General features: G+C 46.9%; 1 protein-coding gene across 1 annotated transcript in view; it reads right to left on the reverse strand.

Moving 5' to 3' along the window:
• MOSPD2 (motile sperm domain containing 2) overlaps positions 1-25,300 on the reverse strand; it is a 476,198-nt gene that overhangs the window by 137,531 nt on the left and 313,367 nt on the right. The window contains exon 12 of the mRNA XM_069205003.1: positions 14,366-14,462. Within this exon, the coding sequence (XP_069061104.1) occupies positions 14,366-14,462 (97 nt within the window). The remainder of the gene's footprint in view (positions 1-14,365; positions 14,463-25,300) is intronic.

The raw sequence follows: 25,300 nt of genomic DNA on the forward strand, positions 1-25,300 counted from the left end.
TTCCACCCTCAACTTATTGAGTTCCCTCTCTAACATTCTGTCATCAGGGTTGGTGGGAGGGACATTCCTAGATACAGAGGTATGATGGGAATGAACAGAAGGAGACCTGTCCCTTACAGAAGCCACCCTAACAGCTTGGCTAACAGAAACATTACTACCAGTATGGTGAGAATAAATGCTTTTGTTATGATGTGAGACAACACTATTTGTATGGTGTGGCTCATCATCATTACCAACTATGCTAGACTGTCTAGTAATGGGCAGGCTAGGGAGTTTCTTTCCTGAATCTTTTCCTGGGGGAGTCCCTGAATCAGATTGGGAACTATTAGGTACTTTTTCAACAGATGAGGCACCTATGGCCTTATCCTGTTCTCTAAGCATGTTAAGTAACAGTTCCAAGGAAGGATTCTTCCCTACACTCAAACCTCTCTCTATACAGAGACTCCTTGCTCTTTTCCAGCTAAGGTTGTCATATGCAAGTTTGGACAGATCAACATTTTGGCCTGTGCCAGACATTTTTACTGCTGGCACAGGCCAAAAGTGATAGAAAAAGAGAAAAAAGTTTTCAGAACTTTTTGGAAAGACAGAAAAAAACTTTTTAAACTTTTAAGAACTTTTTGAAAGTTTAGAAGTACTTTTCAGCACTTAGAAAAGAGTGAAAAGAGGAAATGCAAAACTTTTTGGCTATGTGTATATACACTGACCTTGTTTTGTATATTTTTCTCTTATGAAAAGTACAATGACAAGAGTGGTAAGTAGTCTCAAAGCACTTATCCCACCACTGCACAACCAATGTAGGAGGCTGGACTGGCTTGTAGTGAGTACCAAGGGGTACTTGCACCTTGCACCAGGCCCAGTTATCCATTATTAGTGTATAGGGTGTCTAGCAGCTTAGGCTGATAGATAATGGTAGCTTAGCAGAGCAGCTTAGGCTGAACTAGGAGACGTGTGAAGCTACTACAGTACCACCTAGTGTCATATGCACAATATCATAAGAAAACACAATACACAGTTATACTAAAAATAAAGGTACTTTATTTTTATGACAATATGCCAAAGTATCTAAGAGTGTACCCTAAGTGAGAGGATAGGAAATATACACAAGATATATATACACAATAGCAAAAATATGCAGTATAGTCTTAGAAAACAGTGCAAACAATGTATAGTTACAATAGGATGCAATGGGGAAACATAGGGATAGGGGCAACACAAACCATATACTCCAAAAGTGGAATGCGAACCACGAATGGACCCCAAACCTATGTGACCTTGTAGAGGGTCGCTGGGACTATTAGAAAATAGTGAGAGTTAGAAAAATAACCCTCCCCAAGACCCTGAAAAGTGAGTGCAAAGTGCACTAAAGTTCCCCTAAGGACAAAGAAGTCGTGTTAGAGGAATAATGCAGGAAAGACACAAACCAGCAATGCAACAACTGTGGATTTCCAATCTAGGGTACCTGTGGAACAAGGGGACCAAGTCCAAAAGTCACAAGCAAGTCGGAGATGGGCAAATGCCCAGGAAATGCCAGCTGCGGGTGCAAAGAAGCTTCTACTGGACAGAAGAAGCTGAGGTTTCTGCAGGAACGAAAAGGGCTAGAGACTTCCCCTTTGGTGGACGGATCCCTCTCGCCTTGGAGAGTCGTGCAGAAGTGTTTTCCCGCCGAAAGGACGCCAACAAGCCTTGCTAGTCGCAAATCGTGCATTTGGCGTTTTTGGACGCTGCTGGGGCCCAGGAGGGACCAGGAGGTCGCAAATTGGACCTGAAGAGAGAGGGGACGTCGAGCAAGACAAAGAGCCCTCACTGAAGAAGGTAGCACCCGGAGAAGTGCCAGAAACAGGCACTACGAGGATGCGTGAAACGGTGCTCGCCGAAGTTGCACAAAGGAGTCCCACGTCGCCGGAGACCAACTTAGAAAGTCGTGCAATGCAGGTTAGAGTGCCGTGGACCCAGGCTTGGCTGTGCACAAAGGATTTCCGCCGGAAGTGCACAGGGGCCGGAGTAGCTGCAAAGTCGCGGTTCCCAGCAATGCAGCCCAGCGAGGTGAGGCAAGGACTTACCTCCACCAAACTTGGACTGAAGAGTCACTGGACTGTGGGGGTCACTTGGACAGAGTCGCTGGATTCGAGGGACCTCGCTCGTCGTGCTGAGAGGAGACCCAAGGGACCGGTAATGCAGCTTTTTGGTGCCTGCGGTTGCAGGGGGAAGATTCCATCGACCCACGGGAGATTTCTTCGGAGCTTCTGGTGCAGAGAGGAGGCAGGCTACCCCCACAGCATGCACAAGCAGGAAAACAGTCGAGAAGGCGGCAGGATCAGCGTTACAGAGTTGCAGTAGTCGTCTTTGCTACTATGTTGCAGGTTTGCAGGCTTCCAGCGCGGTCAGCAGTCGATTCCTTATCAGAAGGTGAAGAGAGAGATGCAGAGGAACTCGGATGAGCTCTTGCATTCGTTATCTAAAGTTTCCCCAGAGACAGAGACCCTAAATAGCCAGAAAAGAGGGTTTGGCTACTTAGGAGAGAGGATAGGCTACTAACACCTGAAGGAGCCTATCAGAAGGAGTCTCTGACGTCACCTGGTGGCACTGGCCACTCAGAGCAGTCCAGTGTGCCAGCAGCACCTCTGTTTCCAAGATGGCAGAGGTCTGGAGCACACTGGAGGAGCTCTGGACACCTCCCAGGGGAGGTGCAGGTCAGGGGAGTGGTCACTCCCCTTTCCTTTGTCCAGTTTCGCGCCAGAGCAGGGCTAAGGGGTCCCCTGAACCGGTGTAGACTGGCTTATGCAGAATTGGGCACATCTGTGCCCAACAAAGCATTTCCAGAGGCTGGGGGAGGCTACTCCTCCCCTGCCTTCACACCATTTTCCAAAGGGAGAGGGTGTCACACCCTCTCTCAGAGGAAGTTCTTTGTTCTGCCATTCTGGGCCAGGCCTGGCTGGACCCCAGGAGGGCAGATGCCTGTCTGAGGGGTTGGCAGCAGCAGCAGCTGCAGTGAAACCCCAGGAAGGGCAGTTTGGCAGTACCAGGGTCTGTGCTACAGACCACTGGGATCATGGAATTGTACCAACAATGCCAGGATGGCATAGAGGGGGCAATTCCATGATCTTAGACATGTTACATGGCCATATTCGGAGTTACCATTGTGAAGCTACATATAGGTAGTGACCTATATGTAGTGCACGCGTGTAATGGTGTCCCCGCACTCACAAAGTTCAGGGAATTGGCTCTGAACAATGTGGGGGCACCTTGGCTAGTGCCAGGGTGCCCACACACCAAGTAACTTTGCACCTAACCTTTACCAGGTAAAGGTTAGACATATAGGTGACTTATAAGTTACTTAAGTGCAGTGTAAAATGGCTGTGAAATAACGTGGACGTTATTTCACTCAGGCTGCAGTGGCAGGCCTGTGTAAGAATTGTCAGCGCTCCCTATGGGTGGCAAAAGAAATGCTGCAGCCCATAGGGATCTCCTGGAACCCCAATACCCTGGGTACCTCAGTACCATATACTAGGGAATTATAAGGGTGTTCCAGTAAGCCAATGTAAATTGGTAAAAATGGTCACTAGCCTGTCAGTGACAATTTGGAAAGAAATGAGAGAGCATAACCACTGAGGTTCTGATTAGCAGAGCCTCAGTGAGACAGTTAGTCACTACACAGGTAACACATTCAGGCACACTTATGAGCACTGGGGCCTTGGGTTACCAGGGTCCCAGTGACACATACAACTAAAACAACATATATACAGTGAAAAATGGGGGTAACATGCCAGGCAAGATGGTACTTTCCTACATATACATCCAACCTCGTGGCCGCCCTCCCGTGCTTCACTTCCTGCAATAGCTGTGTTTCCTTCCCTGGCATGCAAAACAGGAAGGAAAACACTACTAGGGAATAACTTTACTGCCAATGTCAAAACCATATTGTGTTTTCCAATTGATGAGGAAAAAAGTCAGAATATAAATGTTTGCACTTAGTGCCAGAAAATGCTTTACTCTACCACTTCATTTTCTTAATATAGCCACTGGAATGATTTCTTAGATAAATTTGCAGCAGGTGTGTGAGTTCCTATCACTGTCAACACCACTGGAACCAGCCACATCAAAAACAAACCCTGGCACTATTACATGTAGGGGAAGCAGCCCTACCCTCTCAAAAGCATTATACATGCACACAGATTATCAGAAGGCTTTTTGCACAGTTCTGAGAAAGTATGGCAATGTTCAACAATGCTTGAAATCATGTTTGTATTTTCCTTCCGTTATGAGAGGACTTCCAGCAGAGCAGCTTTTCAATTAGGCTGAGCTTAATTGAGGCTTACCCTGATAACGTGCATGTAAGGCTCACACAAAGCTCCTCCTATTGTTAGTTCGATTTGAAGACGTGTTGGCAAATCACTTAATCTCCCCGTGCCTATAACAATAAATGAGTGTAACCTTGTGTAATGCAACTGATGCTCATGTAAAGCGCTCCAAAACCTTCAGATGGAATTTGGGCTACATACACTGCAAAAAAACAACAAACTCTCACACAGCCAACAGGTTTTGTCTCTGCAAAATCTATTGGTTTTGTCAAAAGCCTTCAAATGGAATTTGCACTGCATAAAACTGCAAATTCTATTGCTTTTGTCAGTTTTTAGACATGTTACATAGCAGCGCTATGTACTATATGTGTGCTATGTACTATAGCCTGCGGTTATGTAGCATATCTTAGAGTTAAAAAAAGCAGTATGACACGGTCAACGCTGTCTGTACCATAGCTCTTTTTTTTACAAAAAATACTTTAAACCAGTTGTACAGCAACAAGCACCACTGTATAACATGTCTATGAGTTCACTGTGTCATACTGCTTTTTCTTTCCAACTATAATACATGCTACACAGCAGCTAGCGCTGCAGGGTAACATGTCTCAAAAGCATTGACAAAAACTGATTTTGCAGAGGCGAAACCTCTTTGCTTTTCATTCAAATGTTTGTTTATATTAGAATATTAACATTTCTCCAAGAGGCTGACACTCTTCGTCCAGAAATTATAGCACAGGTTATGTTGACAAGTAAATTAGTAGAAACCCAAATACTTTCTCTTGGTAGAAATACATAGGTCTGCACAGAATCATACCGAGATGGAGCACTTCTAGATTTCTCTTCTCTTACAAGGACGAAAACTATCAATCTACTTACTATATAAAAGGAAAATTTCAAGCCCCCTTCAAAGGAAGGGCAAACATATATAATTCCTATTTATTCATTTTATATAGTGCATGCAATCCTCCAGTGGAGTGAGAGCAGTAAACATCAAAGTATTCCATAATGGAGAGAATCCAGCAAGCAGAATCTTTTACAGTAAAAACAAGATTTACATCAAGGTCAACCTGTCAATCCTTAGGGAATGCCATGAGTGTCCTTAAACGATATGTAGAGCAACTCGTTTCAGAGGTGTATATTGGTAGGGGCAAGTCGGACTTGGTTTTAAAGAGGTATACACATACTACAAAGGGAAACAGAGGCACGTGGACAGTGCCAGAAACAGAGAAGGGACTTAAGGAAACAAAACCGCATATCTGGTATTTGAAAAAAAAGGGAAGAAAGGTTGGGGGGGGGGGAAGGTCAGGAGAGATACAGAGCTAAAAGGGGTGCTAACTAAGTGAGTTAGTCAAGGCACAAGAAGCACGCACGTTACTTCACCATCGCTGCTACAGGAGACATGCTGTCCACTGCAGAAGAATTGAAAAATTAAAGAAGGTAAACCAAAGAAATATAGCAAAACGTCCCCAACTCAGAAAAAGTCTTGGTAAGGGGTAATCGAGGAAGGGAGAGTCTGAAACGCCAGTCTCTGAAAAGTTCTAATCTTGTGTATAGCCGTCATGTCACCAAGCTCAGTATCGCCTGAGAAAAGTGATGTGTAGCGGAATGATTTAAAGAGCTACGATCCACTATTCAAAAAGTATATTCACGATCCTGCACAGATGGTATTACACCACAAAGAGCATTTCAAATGCACGTTCATCAAAATCCAGCCCATGTAGGAGATATTGTGGTGAGAGAGAAGTATTCCTGACAAGCCCCACGAGTAGTGAGGGAAGGGTTCAACAGTCAAGTACTTTAAATGAGAGATGCGCTTACTTTACGAATGTAGAAGCATGCCTGTAGCCTTTGAAAACATGTTTTTCCTTTTTTATTGATCCAGCTATATTTCACTGTCTACCGGACTTTCAAATGCTTCTTTCTCTACTAACAGCTGATTAAATTCCTAGCAGTGGGGCAGAGATTACATATAGCAGGGTATATATCAAGATACACTTCGGGGAATAATTATGTGTTCCGAATATATAGCTCTACTGTAACTCTCACATAGGACTGTCTAGAAGTGACTATGTATATCCCACAAGTCAGGTAAGTTGTACTCATTTAAGCCACTTGTCAAAAATGAATCTCATGTTGCTCCAAGGATGGGGGGCGTGGCCAACTGCGAGAGATGGCGCACGCTTAATCTTCTTGCTCCGGAGGGGCCGCTTTAACTTACACCGGAAAGCGTGCCGTCTCCGGGCGAGTCAGCATCTAAAGACTGCTGCTGATCCGCGGCCGGAGCTTGGAGGCGGATGGGCCCCCCGCTTCGGGCTCGGGACGTTCAAGAGAGCGGGATCGGCTCACTGGCGCCGGAGCGGACCAGCGGCCTTCCCTCCCGCAGTGAGGCAGAATACTGCGGTCGGGCGAGCTTAACCGGCCCAGGCCGGAGAGGCGCCCCCGCCTGAAGGAGCCCTGGTGCGAGGGACGGGGGGCCGGGAGCCCCCTCTGAGGGGAGGTGAAGCCGGAATTGAGCCGCGCTCGGTCCCGAAGACGCAGCGCGAGCTGGGGGCTCGGAACCGCCATTTTATTGGGAGAGTGACCGGGGTTCGAGAGACGCTCCCGCGGGAGCGCAGCAACGATACTGAGCGGCAGGAGACCCCCCAACGAGACATTACCCACGGGGGCAAGGAAACTGCCGGGGGGTGAAACAAAGGGGAAAAAAAAGAAAAAAAAAAAAATGTGAAAGAATCCTGCTGAAAAGGAAAAAGAAGACAGTGGGAAGGGGAAAAAAAAAAAAAAAGGGTAATAGAAGAGTGGCCAGACCCAAATAGAAAAGGAAATAATAAAGAAAAAAGACGCCGCCCCAGCGAGAGAGAACGATCAACCCTGAGGCTAGAGCCGTCCGGGGGCGATTGGCGTAGTAGACGAACACAGAGCCCAACAAAGTACAGAGGGGGTGGACGTACGGACCCACTCTGACATCCATCTAGGGACTGAGACTGAGTCTGCGCCTGCCAGAGCGCGAAATCACAGTGGAAAGAGGGCCTGTGAAGAGACTCGGGCCCACGCCTTTCGGGCGCGGTCTCCCCTGCGTGGCTTGGCTGATGCCCCCTAGAGCCCGTCGCAAGAAGAAAGTCATGGACATGGCGCCCCCTCCAACACGCAAAGAAGTGGAAGAGCAATCCAACTCGCAAACAAATGTACAGGAAAAACTGGACAGAATACTGGGGGCGATTGAAGATGTTGCTCCAAGGATCACTGAGCTACCATCCTTGAGTGCGAATGTACACATGCAAACCACTTCACCAAGAACAGACCTGCCAACTCACGCGGTGCCACCGCGTTAAACACAATATTGGGCCCCATCACACGGCACTCGGGTGGGGAGCCACTATCACAGGGTGGCAGGGAAAGGGAGCTGGAAACCACTGGAAACAGTGTTTTTCAGAGGCTTTTAAATGCCGATGTCCGTTAATGGTGTGAAAACACCCCAGGGCATCGCAAAAGCCTCATCAAGCTTTTTTTTTTGGGGGGGGGGGGGTGCCTCTTAGGTGTATCTCGAAAGGCCGGCCAAGGAGTGTTAACTACAGAAGGTCCCAAGGAGCAATATGCACAATGATAGCCGAAGTGCCAGGCACGTCTAAAGCCGTTTACTGCTACAGTGACTGATACAGTGGCTGTCCACCCTCAATGGCAGAAGCCAGTCTATGCCCCTCACCTGCAGTAGCTGCTGGGCACCAACATCGCTTTTTCCGTATCCGGGTCAATGACCAGAGTCCAGTTGCAGAGGTGCACCTCTGCTTGGCCCACAGTTGTCTGCAATGCACCAACAGAGGCCCTGATAGAGGCAGGCTTAGTCAAGGGTTGTTCCCACCAAGAGGGCTATGCTATGAAGATGGCTGCGCTTGTTTATTCCTCGTTTCCCTACCATTAGCATACACATTCGTGAGGCATCAGGTGAGTTATTTCAGGTCTTGTCCTACCACTCATAGAACCTTCTTTCCAGATGATTTAAGTACCATACGGCAGCTTCGCCACTACTACAGGGTTAGTGCAGCCCAATTATGGTATTATTTTGACAAGATGGTTACTTTTAATGACAGGCTTTTGAAGGATGTTGATGTGTTCCAAAATGAATACTCTAAAACGCAGCCGTGTCGGTTCTGGTCTTCTAATGACTCCCACTTTCAAGTTCGACTCTTCCTTTAAGTGCCCAAGAGTAGAGACCAGACAGCGAAAATTACACTTCCTCTGTGTCAACAACTCAACTCTTTTATTTGGAGATACGTGTATTAAGTAACTGTTTCTATTGATCCATGACGTTTTCTCCTGGCACCAACCAGAGCAGAAGTGGCCTCCTTTCTCCTCTATTCCACCACCTCAAAATCAACTACGGTCAATGCGAAAAAAAACACCGGTGCAGCATTGTGGGCCTCGGAACTAAGTAAAAGTGTGGAACGTGTGGAGAATGAACCCTGTACAGTACTCGTGCATACCAGACAACGCTACTGCTTTGATTATTGTGAATAGAGTGCAGTGTTTCATAAGCCTTGCTTTAGTTTGAAACATATCACTATTACTGGAAACTTTGAGAACACTACAATGCAACTGAAATGAAAAGAACCAGAGGTATCAAATCTTTTCTAAAGAGAGACTATCTGTCTCCCCTGGATCCAGGAACAACAGGCAAGGATTGCCGAGTTGTTTCAGATTTTTACAGGTCCTGGAGAACTTAGTATTGAATGCAAACAAACAGTAATACATCACCCGAACAATATGCATGCCCACTGACCAATAAGATAGGCAAGTGACTGCTCACATTTCTCAGATATCAAAAACCGACAACTGACTGAATAAGAAACAGCCACCAAAGAGACTGACCAGATCCCCAAAACACTCAGAAATACTAAGCTTTGAAAGCGTTATGATACCTTACCCATGGCAGAATGTGCACTATAGAAATATCAGTAATATACCAGAAAAATGTCTGCCTTGTTTTTCTTCTATTGTAATCCATGACCTCTTTATTGTTTTCCCTACCTAGCAGATTTAATCCAATAGACAAGTTACATACCTTCGGTAATGCCTTATCTAGTAGAGTATCTAGTAGAGACAAGTTTTAGTTGCAGATGACTTACCTTTCAATTCCACCAGGCATCAGACTGGATCTGGAGAATATTTATAGCAGTACTCCTGCACGCTGTTAGAAGGTGTTGATTGGCTCGACGTCCGTTGTTGTCAGTCTGCGCTGGATATGAAGTTGCGGGTTCTAAAAAGGCATCATCCTGGTGCGTTGGCATCAGTTACTTTTCATGACTTCATGCCAGAAGCGCAGAGTCATGAATAACACTGACCACTGGTGCGTCAAAACTAAGGCCCTGAAAGGAGAGCTCCTGTTACTAGAAATCAGATTACAGAGCAGGGAGGATGGGTGGCTCGGTAAGGAAATTGTAACGAGAATGTCTCTACCAGAATAAGACGTTACTGAAAGTAAGTAACCTGTTCACTTGATAGAGACTTCCAGTTACAGATTCCTTAACCCTGAATAGATACCCAAGCAATACTATCCCTGGAGGGCATGATGTAGGTTTCGGTGGACAGGTTACTATGTTACATCAAGATTATATAACAGATCTCGGGAGGAGCTCAGCAGCTGTCAACTGCCGCCGCTCAATCTCCAGGCAAGAAGACGGAGAGTGGGCAGCTTCGGGTGCAAAACCCTCCCCTGCTGCTGCGACAGAAGATCCTCCAGAAGGGGCAGTATGATAGGAGGATTGATGGACATGCTCAACAACTCAGGATACCAGACCTGTCTTACGTGATGGATTGCCAGAGGAGCAGGTGATGGTGAATCATGCCTTTAACTGGCTCTTGATGGAGAGTCAGCCTAGGAAGGCTTAGAGGCTGCTGCAGGAGGTGGGAAGGGTGAGGGGGACTGGCCTGACCGCTGGCTCCCTGATCCACGAGGTTGCGGATCCTATGCTACGCAAAGACTGGACAGCATGCACAGAACAGTGGCTGGCCAGTAATGGACACGGCTGGAGATACCTTTTGTAGCCACAAAAGTGCCGAAAGGAACACTGAGGCAGAGGAGGGGATGCCGCGAGGCCTATGGACCTAACCATAGCACGAGAATCCTAGAAGCACTCAAGCATTGAGTCTACCTTGTCTCCAAAGAGAAAGGTGCCATCAAAGGGCATGTCCATGAAAGTACAGTGGACATCCCCTGAAAAGCCAGATGTCCTCAAACAGGCATAGCGCCTCAGGGCCACTGTCGTCAAAACCGCTTGGCCTAGCGAGTCATTCATGTCCAGTCAACAAGAGATGGTGTATTTCATTGCATCTCTCTCATTGGCAACTGCCTGAGAGAGTACCGCCCAGGCCTCCTGTGGCAGCACTTGTGCAACCTTATCCCACAGCATGTGGGAATAGCAACCCAAAAGGTATGCAGTGTTGACGGACCACAATGCTAGGCTGGTGGAAGAAAATAAATCTTCTTCCCAAGTGTAGCAAACCTTTTGGATGCCCTATCCGAGGGTGTGGAAAAGAACGCTCCCTGGGAAGTGGAGGCTTGGATGACCAAGCTCTCAGCAGTGGGGTGCTACATCAGAAAGCTTGGGTCCCCTGGAGTAGGGCAATTGTCCTGTTCAAAGGAGCACCTATGCTAGGTTTGGACCAGGTACGCAGTAGGATATCTATAAGGGATTCATTAAAGGGGAGCATGGGTTCGGAGGAGGAAGCACCAGGCTGAAGCACCTGTCAGGAGGTTAGTGCCTACTGCCACCGTAGGCAACTCAAGGTCCAAGACCTCAGTTGCTCTTTTCATCACCATTGAATAAGAAGCTCTCTCCTCCATAGACATGGTAGGACGAGAAAGCATGCCAGTATCAGGAAAAGTATCCAGTCCCCTGGCCTCATCCAAGTCTGTTCGCCAGTCCATAGGGTCTTGAAGCTGGTATTCTAAAGGGTCCAGGGACAATGAGAAAGGGGATGGTGTGGCCTATACGTGGGGGCGGGCATGGGGTGACTGGTGTCAGGGAAGGTCGGAATAGTACGACTGACACCAGTCCAGGTGCAGCATTGGAACCATGGGTGCCCCTTGGCACCAAGGCCGAAGCTGCCGGCATAGAACCCGAAGTGGCCCCTTCCAACACTGCAGGGCCTGAATGCGCGCCAGTGGAGTCGGCTGCCCAAAAATGAGGCGTATGACCCCATAAAACTCTCAGAGTTATGCAGGGGTCACTCCAGTTCCCAGAAACTCAGGCAGACATGTAGACGTCCCTGGCGCAGGTTACCCGGCCTAGATCATGAAGCTCCCTCGTCGGCCGACAGGCAAAGAGGAGTCAAAGAACGCTCTGACTTCTTGCTTTTCTTTTTGTGCATCACCCTGCCCGATCACCCTGAGAACTTGGAGTGGACTCCGCAACAGCTCCTGGAACCTTCCCTCTCAACTGGGACTTCAACTTGAGTGGATCGAATGTCGGGCCACCATCAGCTTCAGGGACCACTATCTCAAAGCCGTGGGGTGCTACATCAGAAAGCTTGGGTCCCCTGGAGTAGGGCAATTGTCCTGTTCAAAGGAGCACCTATGCTAGGTTTGGACCAGGTACGCAGTAGGATATCTATAAGGGATTCATTAAAGGGGAGCATGGGTTCGGAGGAGGAAGCACCAGGCTGAAGCACCTGTCAGGAGGTTAGTGCCTACTGCCACCGTAGGCAACTCAAGGTCCAAGACCTCAGTTGCTCTTTTCATCACCATTGAATAAGAAGCTCTCTCCTCCATAGACATGGTAGGACGAGAAAGCATGCCAGTATCAGGAAAAGTATCCAGTCCCCTGGCCTCATCCAAGTCTGTTCGCCAGTCCATAGGGTCTTGAAGCTGGTATTCTAAAGGGTCCAGGGACAATGAGAAAGGGGATGGTGTGGCCTATACGTGGGGGCGGGCATGGGGTGACTGGTGTCAGGGAAGGTCGGAATAGTACGACTGACACCGGTCCAGGTGCAGCATTGGAACCATGGGTGCCCCTTGGCACCAAGGCCGAAGCTGCCGGCATAGAACCCGAAGTGGCCCCTTCCAACACTGCAGGGCCTGAATGCGCGCCAGTGGAGTCGGCTGCCCAAAAATGAGGCGTATGACCCCATAAAACTCTCAGAGTTATGCAGGGGTCACTCCAGTTCCCAGAAACTCAGGCAGACATGTAGACGTCCCTGGCGCAGGTTACCCGGCCTAGATCATGAAGCTCCCTCGTCGGCCGACAGGCAAAGAGGAGTCAAAGAACGCTCTGACTTCTTGCTTTTCTTTTTGTGCATCACCCTGCCCGATCACCCTGAGAACTTGGAGTGGACTCCGCAACAGCTCCTGGAACCTTCCCTCTCAACTGGGACTTCAACTTGAGTGGATCGAATGTCGGGCCACCATCAGCTTCAGGGACCACTATCTCAAAGCCGTGGGGTGCTACATCAGAAAGCTTGGGTCCCCTGGAGTAGGGCAATTGTCCTGTTCAAAGGAGCACCTATGCTAGGTTTGGACCAGGTACGCAGTAGGATATCTATAAGGGATTCATTAAAGGGGAGCATGGGTTCGGAGGAGGAAGCACCAGGCTGAAGCACCTGTCAGGAGGTTAGTGCCTACTGCCACCGTAGGCAACTCAAGGTCCAAGACCTCAGTTGCTCTTTTCATCACCATTGAATAAGAAGCTCTCTCCTCCATAGACATGGTAGGACGAGAAAGCATGCCAGTATCAGGAAAAGTATCCAGTCCCCTGGCCTCATCCAAGTCTGTTCGCCAGTCCATAGGGTCTTGAAGCTGGTATTCTAAAGGGTCCAGGGACAATGAGAAAGGGGATGGTGTGGCCTATACGTGGGGGCGGGCATGGGGTGACTGGTGTCAGGGAAGGTCGGAATAGTACGACTGACACCGGTCCAGGTGCAGCATTGGAACCATGGGTGCCCCTTGGCACCAAGGCCGAAGCTGCCGGCATAGAACCCGAAGTGGCCCCTTCCAACACTGCAGGGCCTGAATGCGAGCCAGTGGAGTCGGCTGCCCAAAAATGAGGCGTATGACCCCATAAAACTCTCAGAGTTATGCAGGGGTCACTCCAGTTCCCAGAAACTCAGGCAGACATGTAGACGTCCCTGGCGCAGGTTACCCGGCCTAGATCATGAAGCTCCCTCGTCGGCCGACAGGCAAAGAGGAGTCAAAGAACGCTCTGACTTCTTGCTTTTCTTTTTGTGCATCACCCTGCCCGATCACCCTGAGAACTTGGAGTGGACTCCGCAACAGCTCCTGGAACCTTCCCTCTCAACTGGGACTTCAACTTGAGTGGATCGAATGTCGGGCCACCATCAGCTTCAGGGACCACTATCTCAAAGCCTTCGGATGCATGGCCCCTCACACGGAGCACCACTTTGGGTCATGGTCGCATTCCGGGCCCCAAAGACACACAAGGTGACGAGGAGCGGATACTTCACAGACATCGCCCTATGACAGGAACCGCAGGGCTTAAACCCGGTCTTCCTTGCTGACATCCTCCATGCACCAGGTGAAGAAAAAACCCTGAAAAATGTTTACCAAAGTCGAGAAAGGGCCAGTCAAAAAGAGACTGAGGGGTAGCTCTCTTCGGACTGGCACTAAAAGGTGCAGAAAAGAAAAGAACTGACAGCACTCCATGGTTGCACCTATATAGGGCCCATGACATCCTATCCCGTGGGGACGACGGACTTGGAGCGAGCAACACCACCTTACGACGTGCAGGGGTACTGCTCAGAAAATTCTTCAGATCCAGTCTGACGCCGAGGGGAAGTTCAAAGGTAAAGAGTCTGCAACTAAAAGTCTCTCTCAGTTATATATGAATTCAGTTTTCACAATTTGTTTTTCATAACTTGAAATGGAGTACCACCATACCAGTATATGTTCCTAAAATGTTTAACAGAAACAAAGCGAGCCAGACAATGCCAAATTCATCGTGCTCAGTGTAAATAAAATAATGAGCTCACTACGCCAAAATGCATTCATTGCATCATGTTGTTAATTGTAATTATGTTTTTTTTTTACTTGAAACATTTTCTGAACATTGTTACCTCACCTCCATGAAGAGACACAACTATGTCCAACGATGTGCCAGGCTCGCAGCTGCTGTTACTTGGTTTCACTCTGTACTTTTCAGGAGCAGTAGTTCTCACCTTAATCAGAGAAAATGTTTTTGTGGGTGACTAAGAATATTTTCTCTTTGTTTTTGAAGTGCTGCAACAAAGCACCATTTCAAAAGGACAATGTAAAATAAAATAAAGTAAAAGATAAGTGAAATACTCAAGGTAGTTACGTTTGAAAATGTTCATAACCAATATTTACTTTCAGAGAGAATACATATTAGCCAGTTATGATTCACGATATTGTTTAAATTTAGTCGATCTGACTGTTCATTAATATTAGTATTCATCCCAAATATTCTTCTGAGTCAGCAGAAAGCAAACAAGGGACTTGGACAACTTCAGATTTGCAAGGGTAGTGTCTGCAAAGTACAGGAATGTACACTTATCTGCTTCTAAGCACAAGAAGACTGGCAGACAGACAGAAACAGGTCTTAAAGATCCATAGTGTATCATCAAAACTTATTATTAGTCTAATACATGTATTGCCACCAAAGGGCAATATTCAGATTTGAGCAAACCTCATGGTTAGAAAATATTACACTAAATGATAAAGAAATGTAATCTATAAAACCGTGATAAAAAAGAAAGAAAAGCTAAAATGATGAAGGCACTGTGAATAGTCAAAATGCCTTTTAAAACTGAAAAACTGAGGGAGTGGACAAGATGGCGGATGGATAAGACTTGTCTTACCTTCTCTTTGTCCCCGCCACCGGCTGGACACAGCTATCTGCCCTACAGCTGAGCTATGTGAGCCCACGGTGTATACACCAACACCGGAGACAGAAGAGCACCAGAAGAGGCCTGTGAGGAGAGCTCAGACTCAGCACTTAGGCCCCGGCAAGCAGAGTTCACAGGGTGAGCCGGGCCGTGCAAAGTAAAATGGTGGTGGCCGCATTGCAGCACCTGTAAGACCGTGCCGGGCCTGATGACCTCCTCCCGAGGGATTATGGGCAGCTCAGATAATTCTAACTTCAGCCCAGCGGAGCGGTGACCAGCAGGGAAGACGTGCAACACAGAATCCTACACAGGCAGCCATGCCCCAGAAGGAGTGAGACCTATGGCTCGCGGTCCACGCAGAGCACTTCTGAGGCTCGGCGCTGTGACAAAACACACGCAGGTAGCGGGCGTGTTGGTCCCCAGACGACAGCCGGACAGGGGTCGCCCACTGACAGACTTGGAGCACTTCATAGTGGTTCCGTCCTCCACAGGCCCAGGAAGAACACTGGGTATTCCTGTTTCACCACCTATTGCTGCACCCTAAAGGGGTGATTGGCATTGCCTGCCCATAGTGCAAGGGGACAGTTGCTGTGGCCACTAGCTTTGCACCCCTAAGAGAGAGTTGCCTAAAGCTTGTTGGGGGCAGACAGTGAATAGCCCCGGGGACCTGTGGGTCGCACTCAAAGGCCCCTTGTGGATTGGCTTTTGCTGTGGCCGACAACACTAGTGGTCCATCCCCTGGCATCTTTGGCGGGGAACCCCATCACGCAGCACTCACCAACTCCCTGAGGTCTTAAATTATACCCTCAGGCAGACACAAACAGCAGCGACAGTGGCACTGGGGGCCTGTACACTCTGTCTCTTAACACCCACACTGGAGCAATGAGACTGCTGTGACCTACACCCAAACAAGACTTGCTGAAAGCCCACAGCCCGCTCCCCTGATAGCTGGCTCCCACAGCAGATCCATGCTGGTGAGTGGCCTACTCCCGGCCCAGGGCCCTTCTGGCACTCAAGTGTAGTAGCATCCCCTATCCAGCAGAAACATCAGAGGCCTATGCCAATGTGAAGCTGGGGGGGCTGAATGTATGGAAAGCATGGTCCTGGAAGAGACCCCGGGGAGACGTCAGTGGCTTGATCGCAGTGGGGTTGGACTGAAGAGCCAGAAGTACTTTCCTTTGACCAACTTTGCACAGATTATGACCTGCCCGAAATAGAGAGATTGCACTATCTCCACATTCGACACTGGCTTGCACATCCAACTGTCCACCCAGGGGCGCAATGTTCCCCTAAGCCTTTCGAAAAATGGTTGGTGACGAAAACCTCAGAGAGGCGCCTAGTAACCGAATTGTACAGCTACTTGAACCAGGCCACTACACAGGTTAAAGCAGCAGGTCAAAAGAGATTAAAACTAGAACTGGTGCGACAACTGACTCAGGAGGAATGGGAGGAGGTGTACTACAGAGCGAGACAGACCGTCCACAACACAGCCAGCATCAAAACTGCAACCACGATAGCCACATATTGGTACTCAGACAAGATTCTTGACAATATTGACACAGATCTGAGCACTTAATTACCTTGATTCCCTGCTTCCACGGTTCTGGGGCTTCAAAACGTGCTCATCTTCCCACTGAAATCTCGCAGGGAGCGACAGATTGGACTAGCTTTAGGAGCAGCCTTCCAGAATAACTTCACACACTGGGGCACAGGACACATTCCAATGCACCAGGGATGGGTGCATCGCCTTTGGCATATACTGGGGATGGAGACACTTAATATCATTGTACAGGGCGACTTGTACGGGCGCCAGAGTTCCCCGTATATAGTCTTATTCTCTGCAGACTTAAGGGAACTAACATGCCTCAAATACCTCCGCTTACTACACCTGACAGACATTACCACCACCTCACAATCTGAAGATACTGACTACGATGAAAACACTCAACTCATGAATTGCCATATTGTGTACATTTTATCACTCTGCGCGCTATGGTGGATGGAGTGAGACGGTGGCGTCTTGAAGGAGTGTTTTGATGTTTTTGTTATATATGTGACATCTACGACGAGTGATGTAATGCTCGTAGTATTGCACATTTCTCTTTGTTCTTGAAATACCAAATAAAAAGATTTGAAGCATAAAACTGAAAAAACTAGGACATCTGTTACTATAAGGAGTATAAGTATTCAGAACTTTAAAGGAAGAGCTAGTGTGACTTTAAATAGAGCAACGTATTGTTGACGTAACTTATTCCCATTACAGAAAGGCAGCACAGAAATAAGTGCTAAACCCTCAGTGGCCCGGGTGGCTCAGCGGCATAGGAGGGAAGTTGACAATTAACGTGGGATTCCTCTCATTGTAATCTACATGCAAATGCAAAACATAAAAACATCCTAAGAAAATAAAATACATCTACATAATGGATAAAGAAAAGAGGAGTGATTGTCAGTGAAGCGAGTACAGCTATGATAATACAAGCCCAGTTGGGTTCTAGCTCTTTCACGCTGCTGTCTATAGACGGAGGAGTCTCTATTGCTTCCTTGCTATTTAACATATCAATAAGGTGTCTACTCCAAATAATCTACTGTGAAGGTCTGAAATGTAATTTCAGTGGCACCCTAATTTATATGCAGATGAACAGCTCAACAGATTTTTTTTTTTTTTAAAGTATTTTTTGTTTTATAACAAAAGAGCAACTTCGAAGGTATATGTTCCTGCACTAACAATGAATGGCCCAAGAGACATTGTTCAAGAACTACGCCTTAGCATAAAGCTAAAGTTGAAGCAGAATGCAGCTACTAACAATGAGGTCATGCTATTGGGGCCAAGCCAAATGTGCCTGCTTCTCTTAGGAATAAGCAACCTTGTCATAACCTAAACAGATACACTGTCACAAAATATCAAACAAATAAAATAAAGTTTCAGTATCAACAAGTAAAATAAAGCTTCAACCAGTCAATGATGCAGGAAAAGAACTGCCACAAATTGAGACCTAGGTTGCAAACTAGTTTAAGGCAAAGGCAGACACAACAGACTTGTCGCAGATAGGAATGGGATCCTTAAGTGTGGAGGACCTTGGTGAGTCACCCAAGAAAGCTAAGTGGGGGGTGTGGGAAGTTTCTCTTTTCTAGTATGTAGACCGTAGAACACCTTGCCTTTTGTCCTCAGATCTCAAGCTAACAGAGCATCATTTAGAAAAATGCCTTAATCATAGCTCCTTTCCAAGCTTAGTAATTAGTTAATGGCTTGCCATGTAAAGAACACTAGTGCTAAGACACCTCAGCAATTGTGCGCTTTACAAAAATTTACTTATACGAGTATACAATCACAGAAAGAGTCAAGGAGGCGTAAGGATGAAGCACTGCATCTTCCAATCTCATATAGATTATCTCAATGTTAACCCCAAACATTTCTGTGCTTTATTGAATTTTGCCTTTTCGGGACTCCTCCAACATATTGTAAATCTCAACATTTTCAGTGATGAGCCTCAAGCTTCGGAATAAATTACACATGTGGAAGGAGGAGTCTTGCTTATATTAAAAGCTGCTAAGGTCGGCTCTTTTGCTTATTTTTTTAACCACAATTTGCTGGTAGATATCACTGCTCATCCCAGCACCTAGATGTGCACTTAAATGAGAAAAACAAAAAAAGCTAATAACTAAAACAGATATTAACACATGATGTTTTTATGCATTGCGCCGAGAATTCGAATCGATATGTACCATGGTGGAGGGAGTAGTCAATGGCAAATAGCAGTAACTGTCTTTGCATATGATGCCATTGCCTTTTTGACAATCCTCCCTAGAACGCTGAAAGACTAGGCAACAATGTAATAGCCTAACAAACATAATGACACAAAATATCAGATAAGCAAAAAAGCATTAACCTGTAAATGATGAAGGAAAAGGGTTGCCAGAGGCTGAGACCTAGATGGTACATTAGTTTAAGGCAAAGGCAGGCACAACAGAATTGCTGCAAATGGCAATAGGACCATTAAGTGTGGAAGCCTCGGCAATTCTCCAACACATGCAGAAGATCTTAGAAACAGTTAAGGAGTCGTGAGGGAGAACATTTCAAAACACTAAACCTGAGAAGAAGTTAACAGTAAATCAGAACTAAGGACACTACATAGCTGCCAAGCAGATTATGGGTATGCAAGAGCCAAGAGGAAGCATCACTGAATGCTTCCTGGATGACTGGTTCAAGGGCTGGGTTGACAAGGAGAAGTTTCCTCCTGCGTTATACTTTAAAGACCACACAGAGTGATTGCAAGTCAGTTGGAAAAGAGGCCCCCACCCCATAAACCCTAAACTGCAGGTTCAGAGAACAGAGAGAAAGAAGAGTTTCCCATACTTTAAAGTAGGAAACACATCGGTCTTACACTTTCGATACTACACAAGAGACAGGACCATGTAAGAGGTTTAAGAAGAACTAGGGAGGATGGACCCCATTATATGGTGATATATTCAAGAAAGCACAACGTGAAGGGCCACTCTCGCTACACCAGCATCCCTAAAAGGCATGGGACAGGTAAAGAGGCAGACGGTAGAGTCAGAGAAGCACACGCAAGCAAACACAATGACCGAAGCAGCACAGATGGTACCAATACATGTCTGCATCACAGCAGAATTATATTGGATAAAGGAGCAGGAGACGGAGATTCTGTAATGACATAATGTCTCGATTGATTATAATTTGCCACAAGCTGAGTGAAAATGAATTGTGATGTGATGTATTGCTAGAGAGGAAGACTGAGCCTATAGGGACAGAGCAGGGAGGGGTTATGTTCACAAAGGCTTGCATCTAACTGCAGACAAGTAGATCAGTGAAGTTCCCCTCTTAGAGGGTGTGGAGAAGAAAGACCTGACAGGAGGCTTAAATATAGGGTAATCTTAAATAAGGTAGTTATGTAACATGAAGTCTACGAGGAACCATACTCGGGACTGTGGTGAAATCAGGATATTTAATGTGGATAGGGTATGAACATTTAAGAAAAGGTTGGGAGAACATATGCTTCCTGATCACGAACATCCACAGACTACATGACAAGATGAAGGCAGAGTAGTTATTAATTTCGTCCCACTTTTGTTGGTGTGATATGTATAGAGTCAAGAATCTGCACATAAAATGAGCAGTAATCAGAACGCATAACAGGCACAGATGACTCCCGTATTGACTTATCACTAGATAAAAAGGCCTAGTGCCCTGCATTATTTACCCAGGATCATTCTATTATTAATCCGGACTCAATTAACTCTAGAATAGCTTTACAGGTGGTATTTACACAGGCCAGGAGGGAACATGCTCTACCCCTCATCTGCAAAAGAAAGGATGGCTGACTAGAGGAGAGGAGATCACAAGTAGGGCAGATCATGGAACTGGAGAATGTATGAATGTCGTGCACAATCAAGAGAAGTAATATGACAACATTTTTAAAGACAAAAAATGGAATACAAACGCTTGGTAACTGACTCTTACAATACCGAGCCACTCAGATATGGATATAAAGATAGGGTATTAAAACAGTGAAGTTGTTAGGGTGGCTCAACAAGAGAAGAGAGCTTAGGTATGAGACGACCATGGAATAGATAACTCTAGGTCAACAAACATCTAAACATCAAATGTGGAAACACTTATTATATTTCAAAAGCACTGAAAAGTAAGACTGAAACACAGGAGAACCTGACTACATGGCCCAATATTTAATCAAATGTGTTCTTTAATGGGGTGGGGGAGGGTTGGTCATGCCAACCACATAAATGGACACGGATTAGAGAGGTTCATCTGTCTTTGTCGCCTCCACCAAAAATCCTGCAGTGATCAGTGACTACTCACAGCACCTAAAACCTGTAATCTCAATCCAGAAGGTGTGTGGACTCAGATGTGGACTTTGCCACATCGGGGAGCCAGGGCACAGCGAGAGATCTTGAGAACACAGAAATTCGCAGTGAGACCAAGATGTCTCCAGTGGAGCTGCCAAGGGGCACAGGATGAATGGAGCAGTCTATGGCTCCTGACACTAAGTGACTTGTTGTCCCGGCCCCACTGGTGTGCCCTGTCGGTCCCTCGAGCCCAGGGACCCCAGCAGCAAACACCCAGACCGACATAGTGGCTTGCAACTGCCACAAACATGGCTTACTGTGGGGGCCATGCTGAGACAACAGGGCCAGGCGGATTCAGAGCAAAGATCCCTCTCCGCCTGCTGAGGCCCGAAGCCCAAGTTGATCCACCAGTCCATCTCCGCAGATAACCCCCCAGAGGCCGTTCCAGACACTATGTGAAGGAGGGCATCAGTGGGGAGTCTTCCCAGCCCAGTGGCATGCTCACAACCCAATGAAAAATTATGATACTGAGGGCAACACACTGGCTGCACTTCAGGATCCCAGACTCAAAAAGTGATGCCCAAGGAGCCACTCGATCGCTCCACTGGACCCTAGAGGGATATACTGCCCCCATCCCTTAATCTGAGTACCTTGCAACTGTGGCGATACCCCTGGATGCTGGACACTTCTACACTCACTGGGTGTTGTGATCGGGGTGGTGCTACGTGCCCCACGTCCCACACTGAAACATTCATCAAACGTGCACTGTTGGCCTTGTTAGACCTGCTGCAGTATGGGTCACACCAGATCGACCAAGGGAGAACATCCAGTCAGGCTGAGAGGCCACACCACCTTATGTGGCAGAGGCACAACTAGACGATGAGGGGCCCCATATGAGAGTGCAGCCCCAGACAAGCTGGACTGCATTCCTTACACTATCAATACCACCACGAAGACCCTTGAGACCAAAATAGCCTTAGTGCGCTACAATGGACCATCTTGTGGGACGACGACGGCAAACGTACAGACAAAGTGAAGTCCAACAAAGCTGCCATCCACACTTTGAACCAAAAAGAGGTTACGTCCCTCACTGAAAAAACGACACAGCTTGATCAGAGAGCAGAAGATGCAGAAAGCCAAAGGAAACGCAATAATGTCAGAGTGGTGAGTCTCCCGAGGGGTGAAGGGCAACGATGTAGAGACCTATCTTAAGACGTGGCTCCGCAGCAATGTTCTCCCCTGTGGCCTCTCCTAATTCTTTCTCCTGCAGAGAGCACACTGTGTGCCAGCGAGATCTCTGCCGTTGGGATCACCGCTACGTCCTGGGGTGGCTAGGCTACTCTCCTACAGGGATAGAGACACCCTACTGCATGCAGCCCAATTATCTGGCCCCTTGCGACTTGGCAATAGCATAGCATGATCGCCATCTTTCCGGACTACACGCTGGCAGTCCAGCGCAAGAGGATCTTATTTCTGGAACTGAAATGCACACTCCCAGTATATGCTGCTCGTTCCCTCCTTCATCAAGGTCATGGTTGATGACCATTCACATTTCTTCGACACACCACTGGACGTGTAGGACTGGACAGACACACTGTACTGTTGCTCCCCTTCGTCACCCCCCCCAGCAAGAGAGGCTTTAGCAACACCATAAGGTAGTTTTGGCAGGGTGGGGTGAGGGGAGGCAGGCACCCAACCAGGTGGCAGATGGACCTTGACAGACAGGCTGTCCTGGAGGCCACAAGCCACCTCAGTAGACCGGCCACGTACCATCAAGGGATCGTCTCTCAGACTCATCCCATGCTGGCACCGACTCGAATCTAGCCACGGAAGGCAGCCACATACTGTCAATGGATTGTCTCTCAGACTTATCCCATGCTGGCACCGACTCGAACCTGGCCATGGAAGGGGCCCAGTCAGGGCCCACTTCCGACCCCATGCACAGCTGATGTTCTCTAATCCACCTCTCATTCCTATAATTTGTCACTGCTGGATGATGCCCAGAGGAGTGGTGACAGTCCACGGACCAGCATGACCAGTTGCTCGGCACCCACCACAGACGACATAAGGCACCACGAGTTGCACAAGCAACAGGCAGCCTGCAAATATATATGTGGGTGCAGACTGGCCACTCCTCATTGAAGCTCTTCGAAGCATCTCTGCCACTGGTGCACTGTTTTATCTGCATTACTGGTATGATGGACTTTGGGCGCTTGAATACTGGCAGTGTGCCCTGGGTGGTGGGAGTTGGGGACTGTTCGTTCATGTTTAGAACACATACGATGTCCACACCAGCACATATCAAGGGGTCACCTATACATACACAGTATGATCCGATGTTAACTGCCACACAGGCACTTGCCGTGGGCCTGGGTGCATGGGGCTGGCAGGTAGAGTCCCGCTGACTGCACAGGACGGAGGCAGGTGTAGGACATCCCCAGAGGTGTAGCTTGGCAAGATTGGGGCAGAGTGAGCTTCAGCTTTCCCAACAATCATGCTGCCTTATCTTGTCAACATACATTATTTGAGAACCTGGGCAAGAGCGGTGCTTAAGGGGCAGTAGAAAGGGACAGCAGTGTGGATTGTTATTGGTACTCAAAAATCTTTTTTTTAAATAACCAATGTTTTTTAAGAACTTCAAAACAGAGTGGAGAGTGGAGTGTGTGTGTGTGTGTGGGCATGTGTTTTAGTCTGTGTGTGCATGTAAAAATCCTAGGTGAAATCTGACAGACACCTAAACGTACCAGAGTGAAAGCACCTGTACTCACCTATTTACACCAAAAAAAGTAGATATTCTCAAATTGTAGCATCAATTCCCAGTAACCCTCTATACGTCTCAGCCAGGTTTGAGATCAAGCTTACTGATTTTGACTGGCTTGGAGTTTGGAAGCGGTTGCTTTACAGAACACGGTACAGAAGATTGAATTACTGACCTCTCAAACATGGCTGAGACCTAATGCAGCTGACAGGGAATTGGTGGTACAATTTGAGAATTTCTACATTTTTGGGAGAATGCTCTGGATACCTGGCTTATCTTGCTGATACAGATTGACATGACTGGTTCTGTACATCGTCTCCAGTGAATGTTGCCCTGATGAAGCCTGTGAAAAGGAAAAACACGCTGGCTTTTGATGAACAACACGAATAAAAAGACAAACATAAAAGCCCTACTTGTCTTGTATTGCTTCTTGGATGACGTTTCTGTTCACACACTTTACATCTTTGTTGCCTCTCTATTATGAAGAAATATTTCTAATGCTTGACAATTTGGTAGCTGGTCTTTAGAGGTGGACAACGGTTGTTTAGAAGTGGATGATTACTACAGGTGGTGCAGTAAACAGTCCTCTAGCTGCCACTTTTTGTTCGATATGATTAAGGGCTACTTGAGTGAGTGGCACAAGCAATGCTGCGGTCCCACTAGTACCATTTTATTTTCCAGATCCTCGCAGGTGTGGTGCCCTTTACAAGGGACTTATCGTAAATTAAATATGCCGATTGTGGATGTAACAATCAAACCATGGTTAAGGGAGAGAGCACATGCACTTTAACACTAGTCAGCAGAGGTAAAGTGCTCACAGTCCCAAGGCCAACAAAAATAAATCATCAAAAATGTGAGGCAAAAAAGGCGTTTTGGGGGAAGACAACCATAAAAATGACAGGTCTAACGGTGCCGTTTCATTTTTATATGTAAAATTAAAATATTAGTTTCCCTTACTTGCGTAAGCTGATTCTTCACTCTTTCATTCCAATCATACATTATACCTGTGCCAAATGAAACTTCACACTGTGACTTAGATGTTATTATATACTGCAAATGCACTATACCCATTTCAGGGATTTAGATGAAATCACTTGTGCTCCTGATCAGTTTGGAGTTTGGCTGGATTATTCTCATTGGCCATTTAAGTTAGATCGGGAAATACATTTTTGTTTGAAGAAAACGACAGATACATAGGCTTGGACTACAATAATACAAATTGTACTTGCTAATTACATTGAAGAAAGAATATGTTATTACAGTAAAATTGTCTGCCTGGGATATTTTGACGATATTATTGCTTTCTTAAACACCAAAGTTAGTGATGAAGAAGGGTGATGGGATTTGGGTGATTTACTTGCTGAGTAAAGCACTTGCACCAGTAGGCGAAGTTGAGAATACTTGGTAACTTGAAATATTAACCATAGGCTGTTGCTGCAAATAAGTTGCCAATGGACAAGTTATTTTGTTTTTCCTTGTAGGTGGCCACTAATAAGCTTTTATAGAATTTCATTAGATGAGTTCTATGTCAGCTTTGGGTTCTCAATCCATTTAGATTATAGAAGTTGGA

This window comes from Pleurodeles waltl, chromosome 8 (assembly GCF_031143425.1).
Source record: "Pleurodeles waltl isolate 20211129_DDA chromosome 8, aPleWal1.hap1.20221129, whole genome shotgun sequence".
Taxonomy (NCBI): Eukaryota; Metazoa; Chordata; class Amphibia; order Caudata; family Salamandridae; genus Pleurodeles; species Pleurodeles waltl.